This window comes from Gadus chalcogrammus, chromosome 23 (assembly GCF_026213295.1).
Source record: "Gadus chalcogrammus isolate NIFS_2021 chromosome 23, NIFS_Gcha_1.0, whole genome shotgun sequence".
Lineage (NCBI taxonomy): Eukaryota > Metazoa > Chordata > Actinopteri > Gadiformes > Gadidae > Gadus > Gadus chalcogrammus.
The window spans coordinates 10,555,807-10,564,277 of NC_079434.1; the positions used below are offsets into that span (position 1 = coordinate 10,555,807).

At 48.9% G+C, this 8,471-nt stretch overlaps 2 protein-coding genes across 3 annotated transcripts in view; one reads left to right on the forward strand and one right to left on the reverse strand.

The window, feature by feature from the left end:
- lmbr1 (limb development membrane protein 1) overlaps positions 1 to 2,889 on the forward strand; it is a 33,770-nt gene extending 30,881 nt beyond the window's left edge. Inside the window, exon 17 of one of the 2 annotated variants that reach the window (XM_056584014.1) lies at positions 261 to 2,889. In XM_056584014.1, coding sequence (XP_056439989.1) covers positions 261 to 346 — 86 coding nt within the window. In that variant the 3' untranslated portion in view covers positions 347 to 2,889. The remainder of the gene's footprint in view (positions 1 to 260) is intronic. The other variant, XM_056584015.1, reaches the window with a different exon arrangement.
- Positions 2,516 to 7,847, reverse strand: rnf32 (ring finger protein 32; the record flags this gene model as incomplete). Its single annotated transcript, XM_056584820.1, has 6 exons — positions 2,516 to 2,937; positions 3,993 to 4,154; positions 5,564 to 5,672; positions 5,936 to 6,093; positions 7,367 to 7,509; positions 7,592 to 7,847. Coding segments are annotated over 6 exons (1,032 nt in total), but the record flags the coding sequence as incomplete, so codon positions are not given.
- Between the last annotated feature and the right edge of the window lie 624 nt (positions 7,848 to 8,471).

Below are 8,471 nucleotides of genomic sequence, written 5' to 3' on the forward strand. Positions count from 1 at the left end.
AGCATCAGATCATCAGCATATTACACAACTTCAAGTCCTACGGTTTGTTACAGTCTGTGCCTAAGCCTAAAAATACCTCCACTACATTATATATTTATACGCAGAGAGAGCAAGTTAGGGACAAAGAGAGAACTTGAGGGAGCGAGAGAGGTGCAGGCGTACTGTAGATGTCTGCGGATCCGCTGTCTGGCAGACTGAAGCCCTTCAGTATCTGCTCTCGGTGGACATCTGACTTCTTCCTGCTCATCTTCCCTGGCCAGGTCTGGATAAATTACAGCTTTCACACAGCCCCACTGACCCCGAGACCGGAAAACTCTCTGCCAACGGCCACCAGAAGACTCTGTGACACACACACACACACACACACACACACACACACACACACACACACACACACACACACACACACACACACACACACACACACACACACACACACACACACACACACACACACACAAATGGACTGCCATGCTGAAGGACGTGCAGCGTTGCGGTGGAGGAGGGGAGCGGACTTGATAAAGATGGTGGATGAGGGATGCTGCCGTCAGGACCACAGCGATATAGCTTCATGACATTCCATCGCCTGCGAGATGGAGGCCAATAGCCCCTCCTCCTGCTCCTCCTCCTCCTCCTCCTCCATCGGCAGGTGAATCAGTGCACCTTCCCCCACCCCTCTCCTCCGCTTCTGTAGTTACCATAGTTACTAGTCTCCAATGTACAGGTCAGTGTTGTCGGTCTGGTTTGTGTCCGCCCGGGTCTTTTGTGTGTTTGGGGTCAACCTGTCGTGTGGTCCAGCTCCTGTACAGATGATCTGGTTCCAGAAACCCTTCAACCTATCGTCTTGTCTGGTGTCCTCTGAGGCCCTCTATGTGTCTCCGTATCGCGGCGTTGTTGTTCTCATTGAGGGTGGTGGGTCATTGGGTAACGACTGTCCTTAATGTACTTAGGGGGGATTGGCTGGGTTTTATACAACCTCATCACATACACTGTGTGTATAACACAGTATCACATGAAGAACACGTGATGCTCAAGCGGCATCATTATCATCACCCTCATCACCGTGGAGACAGTGGTTCCTACTGATTGGCCACTGTCCTTTTATTTCTTCAGGATGTGAACTTTTAACTTCACTGATGAAGCTGCAACGTCATGTTTTTAGCCAGGTTTGTGGGTTAGCGCTAGGCTAGCTGGTCTCGAGTTAGCATTCTGCTTTCTGTTCCAGGTGAGCACTTTGCTAGCTATTGTGGGTTAGCATTAAGCTAGCTTTTCTGGGTTAGCCCTGCACTAGCTGTTCCAGGTTATTGCTCTGTTAGCTGTTCCAGGTTAGCATTTAGCTAGTCCATCGAGGGTCTGACTGTATTTTGCACCTCCGTCTTTAGTTTATTTATTTATTCAACCAAATGGGACGCTTCATGAGGTGTGCAGCAGCTAAGCAGAACCTTGTAGATTGCCGGGGAATTTAGACCCACCTCTACTGCCTTACAGCACTGCTGGCTCCACCGCATCACACCTAGCATCTAGCATGGAACTACTCACAGCTGAATGCAGTCAACCCAGATGTCTCTATCCCATCAGCTAGAGTCTCCCGATAATGTAGAGTTCAAATGCAAAGTCACAAAACGTTGAGATGACAAAAGGGACCCAAATCCATTTATGAAAATCTAGGATAACATGGATGAGGTCAGACTCTTTCAAGGAATAGAAACCGCCCAACAGAGGAGTATGGTTGGTGAATACGGACAATTTGCATCCCCATCTCCTTGTGAGGTCAGGGCTGATTTTGTCTGTCTTCATGCTAGCGAACATGTTTCCTGTCTGTTGGTACTTTCATAAATGTATGATGTTTGATCAAGCCATTGATCAGTGTTCCTCATTTAATTGGGTTACCTTTAAAGGACGAAGTTAAAGAGGATTGGTGGTGGGTGGTATCATCTAAATGAACGCTATGCTAACTAGATGTCAGCTAAAAAGCTGACATCTATAGTCACTGACAGCTAATCTAACAAACATCTAATCTAATCGATAGGACAGCTCAGCTGGTCAACAGGTATACCAGCTGACAGTTTAGCTAACTGACAGCAAAGCTAATTGGCATCTAAGATAACAGACGTTTGCAGAGGTTTGCTTTGCTAGCAAGCTAGCAAAGGTGGTTCCATGCTAGCATGCTAGAGATCTTTGTTTGCTTTGTTTAGCAGAAAAGCCATGTCCACTGATTTCATGTCCACATTAGCAGATGCTAGCACTAGTAGTCTGAAAATCACATTCTCCAGCACATCTGAAGAGCGAAGGATGCTAAGAGACCCTACGTCTTTCAGGCTAACCCTTAGCATACGTGAAGCTGCGCAGTTTACTTCCTGTTTCTTACTTCCTGTTTCTATGTCTGTCAGTTGCATGTCACGTTTCAGAAGGTTTTTGTGAATGTATTTTTTACTTTTTTTTTTTTTATGAATGTTTGGTTTTTTGATGTTGCTCTGTTTGCAAATAAAAATGAAGGGAATAAAAGCATTCGGCTCAAGGTCTTTATTTTTTTATTTATTAAAGATAAATAGTGGCGCATCTTTGCTTTCAAGTCGCTTCTTATATGGAAAACATAATTCATGAATGAGAAGCTCAACCTGGATGGTTAACTTCACCATCTACACCATGTTGCCAAAAGATCGCAACGATATTTGATACATCAGTCAGCGCTGCTTGTACATCGGTTTGAGTGTCTCTGTACCCCCATATCACTCAGACCGGTCTGCGGCTGTAGGACGACCTGCACAGCGGGCAGGAGGGCGTCCGATCCTGGCCGAAGCTCTCAAATGCGTCCAGACACGAGGGGTGGAAGAGGTGGGAGCAGGAGAGCAGCACGCCTCCCCTCCCCGACCCCCACCCCGAGCTGAACACGGGGGTTAGACAGATGGGACAGTCCCATGTGCCCCGCCGCTGCGCCTGCAACCACCTGGACGTCACTCTTAAGCCAGGATAATACTTCCACATTTGAGCCCCAGTTCACCTGTCTCCAGTCCAACATGTAGCTAACCTGTCCCCAGTCCAACGTGTAGCTAACCTGTCCCCGGTCCAGCCTCTAGCTAACCTGTCCCCAGTCCAGCCTGTAGCTAACCTGTCCCCAGTCCAAAGTGTAGCTAACCTGTCCCCGGTCCAGCCTCTAGCTAACCTGTCCCCAGTCCAACGTGTAGCTAACCTGTCCCCGGTCCAGCCTCTAGCTAACCTGTCCCCAGTCCAACATGTAGCTAACCTGTCCCCGGTCCAGCCTCTAGCTAACCTGTCCCCAGTCCAACATGTAGCTAACCTGTCCCCAGTCCAACATGTAGCTAACCTGTCCCCAGTCCAACGTGTAGCTAACCTGTCCCCAGTCCAACATGTAGCTAACCTGTCCCCAGTCCAGCCTCTAGCTAACCTGTCCCCAGTCCAGCTTCTAGCTAACCTGTCCCCAGTCCAGCCTCCAGCTAACCTGTCCCCAGTCCAGCTTCTAGCTAACCTGTCCCTAGTCCAGCCTCTAGCTAACCTGTCCCCAGTCCAGCCTGTAGCTAACCTGTCCCCAGTCCAACATGTAGCTAACCTGTCCCCAGTCCAGCTTCTAGCTAACCTGTCCCCAGTCCAGCCTCTAGCTAACCTGTCCCCAGTCCAGCCTGTAGCTAACCTGTCCCCAGTCCAACATGTAGCTAACCTGTCCCCAGTCCAGCTTCTAGCTAACCTGTCCCCAGTCCAGCCTCTAGCTAACCTGTCCCCAGTCCAGCCTCTAGCTAACCTGTCCCCAGTCCAACATGTAGCTAACCTGTACCCAGTCCAGGGTGTAGCTAACCTGTCCCCAGTCCAGGGTGTAGCTAACCTGTCCCCAGTCCAGCCTGTAGCTAACCTGTCCCCAGTCCAGTGTGTAGCTAACCTGTCCCCAGTCCAGGGTGTAGCTAACCTGTCCCCAGTCCAGGGTGAAGCTGCATGCCGCGTGATGCTACATTGTTTTGCGCTGTGACCGGTTCCCCTACCTGCCCTAGGACGCTGTCCCAGTCCTGCGGGATAAGTCCAGCCGGTCTCCCCAGCTGCTGGAAGACCCGGCGGGAGGAGGACAGGCTGCGGTCGATGCCCCACAGGAAGCCCTCAACGTCCGCCTGGCAGCACCGCAGCAGGCTGGTGTTGAGCTCCTGAAGCTGGAGACAACAACACAGTCTGAACACAACACAGTCTGAACCCAACACAGTCTGAACACAACACAGTCTGAACACAACACAGTCTGATCCCAACACAGTCTGAACACAACACAGTCTAAACATAACAGTATGAACCCAACACAGTCTGCAAGAAAACCACACAGTCTTAACACAACCCAATCTACAACACAGTCCGAACAAACGACACAGTCTGAACACAGGACACAGTCTGAACACATGGTCGGAACACAAAACACACGGTTTCAAAACAGAGTTAGAACACAACACAGTCTAAACACAACACACGGTCTGAACTGAAAACACACAGTCTGAATACAGTTCACTCAAACTGACACTGTGTGTGTGTGTGTGTGTGTGTGTTTGTTTTCCATGTATATTTAGCTTGGGTGCGAGTGTGTGTGTGTGCGTGTGTGTTTGTATGTGTTGTAAAGTCTGACTGGGTAGCTGTCCAGTCAAGATAATTAATGGCAAGCAGTAAACACAAGTAGAGCTGGGAAACCCTTATCAGACACACACACACACACACACACACACACACACACACACACACACACACACACACACACACACACACACACACACACACACACACACACAGAGGCGGCACCACCCTGTAGCTGTCAGCTGGTTTTTATCGCAAATTAAACAAGCGTTAAGCGTCAATACAAAGCCTTTATGATCCTGGCTAGAACCAGCCCAGGTGAACTTTACCATACAGGAGGGGAGGAGGTGGGGGGGAGGAGCTTCATGTGTTGACTCGGGGGTCAGAGAAATGGAAAGCGGCTGGCCTCTAGGTCAGAGCTCACCCCTTGTTTTACCTGCAGCTTATCCCCCTTCCTTTCCTCAGGTTCAAGAGGAGACCCACCCCTCTCTGACGCTGACCCCTAGACCCCAACCCTCTGACCCCATCAGGTTTAAGACCAACCTGGAAACGCTCTATTGGTTGTGAAAACCAGAAGATGAACATGATAACGTAATAATATATAATGAGGTGTGTTGTAGAGCAGGGCTGTGCTTTATGAGACAAACGGACGATGTAGTACTGGCTCCAGACCATCCTTTGAAAAGAGAAGCACTTAGCTGATTACTCTCTCTCTCTCTCTCTCTCTCTCTCTCTCTCTCTCTCTCTCTCTCTCTCTCTCTCTCTCTCTCTCTCTCTCTCTCTCTCCCTCTCCCTCTCTCTCTCTCTCTCTCTCTCACTAATCCTTACAGGGTTATATGTTTGCTGTACTTTCAGAATGGTAAATGTCATATTTGTTGATTGTTCAACTAAGTAAAAAGCCTTATACGCTTAGTGTGTGTGTGTGTGTGTGTGTGTGTGTGTGTGTGTGTGTGTGTGTGTGTGTGTGTGTGTGTATATTAGCACATAAGTTTGATCCCAGACTCACCTTCTCTTCAAAAAACTTGCGCCGCAGGTGCCTGTCCCTGGGGGGGGTGGTCTTGCGTACCTGTCTGTACCATCGGCGGGCCAGGTAACCACGCCAACACGCCTGGATTCTACACACACAGACACACACACACACACACAGATACGCAGATATGAGAACAATCAATCAATAAGAACACATTTACTGAAGTCTTCAGAGAGGAGAGGGAGCTACTGCTGCTGCTTAACGCTGTGTGCTATGTGTTAGCTAAGACCGTCTAGAAATAGGTTGGCTGCTTTGTGCTAAAGGCTATGTGTTAGATGCTATATGCTCCATGCAACGCGCTACATGCTAAGCGTTTGATGCTATGCGTTAGCTTCTAGACTAGGCTACCTGGTGGCACTCCGCTGTCTGAAGAGGAACGCGGCATCGTGGATGATGCGTGTCTCATACTGTTCCTTCCTGCACAGGGGACAGCATTTCCTGCCGCAGAATCTCTCGTACGACTGCAAACATGCCCGGTGAAAAACATGGGAGCAGGAGAGCAGCACCTACACAGGCACTCACACGTACACACACAAATACACATACATACGCAATAGTCTGCTTTACTGACCAATCAGAACAACTAGTTCTAACCACACCAGCATTCAAATCCGAACATCTCACCCCTCGTTATTGAAGGACCAGGATAATCTCACATAGTTACTTAATTTTTGCAAGTGGGAAACTACAGTGATTGGTCAATGGTCTGGAAGGAGCGCTGAGAAGCCTTGGCAAACCGTGTGTGTGTGTGTGTGTGTGTGTGTGTGTGTGTGTGTGTGTGTGTGTGTGTGTGTGTGTGTGTGTGTGTGTGTGTGTGTGTGTGTGTGTGTGTGTGTGTGTCTATTTGTGTGTGCGTGCAAGCGTGCGCGTGAGTGAGGTCACTGTTGAATGGATGATGCTGTATTGCAAACCTTTCAGGTCTATTGGGAATATTAGCAATCATTGAAGCAACAGCTCCTCCCCAACCTCCTTCCTTCCCCTCCGCCCTCCAATCCCTCCATTCCCAACTCCCCTACCTCACTCCCTAAAGCATCCCCCAGTCTCCTCAGGATTCAATGAGAGCACGAGAATGTGAGAGAGATGCAGCATAGCAAACCGTTACCTGCTGAAACAAAGAACACCTCCTCCTGCCTCCTAATCCTGCCACCTTCCCCTGCTAGTCAAATCAATATTTCTCCCTCGAAGGGTCTAGTATTTGCACGCCGCGCTGCAGCAGAGTTCTTTCAAAAGGTCATGGAGAGGAGAGAGGAGGAGACGAGGTCTGAGGGTCCAGCATCACCTCACACCACAGCCCCAAAGCACTCTGGGTAAATATGTACAGTTGTCTGCACACACACACACACACACACACACACACACACACACACACACACACACACACACACACACACACACATACACACACACACACGGCACACGCGCGCACACACACACACACACACACACACACACACACACACACACACACACACACACACACAAACACAGTGCCTCCAGTACCTGTGTGTAAGTATGTGTTTGTGTGTGTGTCAGAAAGGGGGTTTTCTTAGACATAATTAGACGTGGTTATTGTGTCGGAAGGAGTAGAGGAGGAGTAGGAGGAAAATGAAGAGGGACAGTATGAGGAAGGGATAGAAGGGAGGAGACAGTAGAGGAGGAGAGAAAAAGTTATGAAAGGATGAGGAGGAGAGAAAAAAACAGGAGATATGGGATGCTGAAAGGAAAAGAGGAGGAGGAAGGAGAGGATGGAGGAGGAAGAAGATCGGAGATTATTCTTACCTGAGGCTGGAGGCAAAACTCCTCCCTACAAATGGCGCAGGGAGAGGCGGAGTCTCCTTGCCGGACGCAACGGATCTTCACAGCGCTCCACTCCGACCCCGTGAGCCGCTGGGCCGGGGCCGCCACTAGACCCAGCCGCTGAGCTGCTTAAACAAGACGGGCACTTAGAACTAGTTTAAAAACGTTTAACAAAATTATTAATTTTTAATTGTGTTTCTTGATTACCTAACGTTAAACGAGCCGGGGCGTCATCAACTACATATTCCCTGTCTAATTCCTGGTCCCCCTGACCCGGTCTGGTCTGGTCTCCCTGACCCGGTCTGACCTGGGATCGGTCAGGGTTTGAAGGTTTATTTCGGCGGCTCTTGGCGGCCGCTCTGCTGACAGACCCGGGGGGCTCCAGCAGGCTCCGTGAGATGTGGTCCTGGAAAGCTACTGACGTGATCACCAAGTTGGTGTTTTTTGAAGTCAGTCTCTGTGAGATATATTCGTATTGGTTTAATTATCTAACCATATCCAATATATAGGCCTACAATATACACTGAGATTGTAGCGATGGAAAAGTTTTTTAACGTTATCGGTTAACTACAAATTCAGGTCAAACTGAAACGGTAGTAAAGTCAACACAAACGCAACCAAGCACAAACAAATACTAATGTATTAGGCCTGCTGTGGACCGAACTGACAGATTTTTCAGTGAGAAAAAAAGAGGACGGTCTGTAGACTAATGCCTGCATGTCGGATTTATTTTGCAGGTATTTTACGATAAATTATGACACTGAAGTGTCTGTTATAACTGATCTTTATATAAAATCAATGTCAGTACAAAAATGCAAGAAGATAAACAACTAAACAAACCTTCTGCATCGTCATCCTTTCAAGACGCCATTCAGTCCGTTGCCTAGTAACGAGACGCTATTGTCTACGCTATAATGTTCACCAGAAAACTGCGACTCGTAACTAGGCAACGATCAGCAGCTGACCCGGTCCGCTGGAACCTCAGGGGGCGTGGCCGCTGCCGTCTCGGCCACGCCCCCTAAGGTTCAGGTGGTGTCGTCGAATAGCCGTCATGAATTAAGTCCTCGTTACTAACTTGTGGGTTATC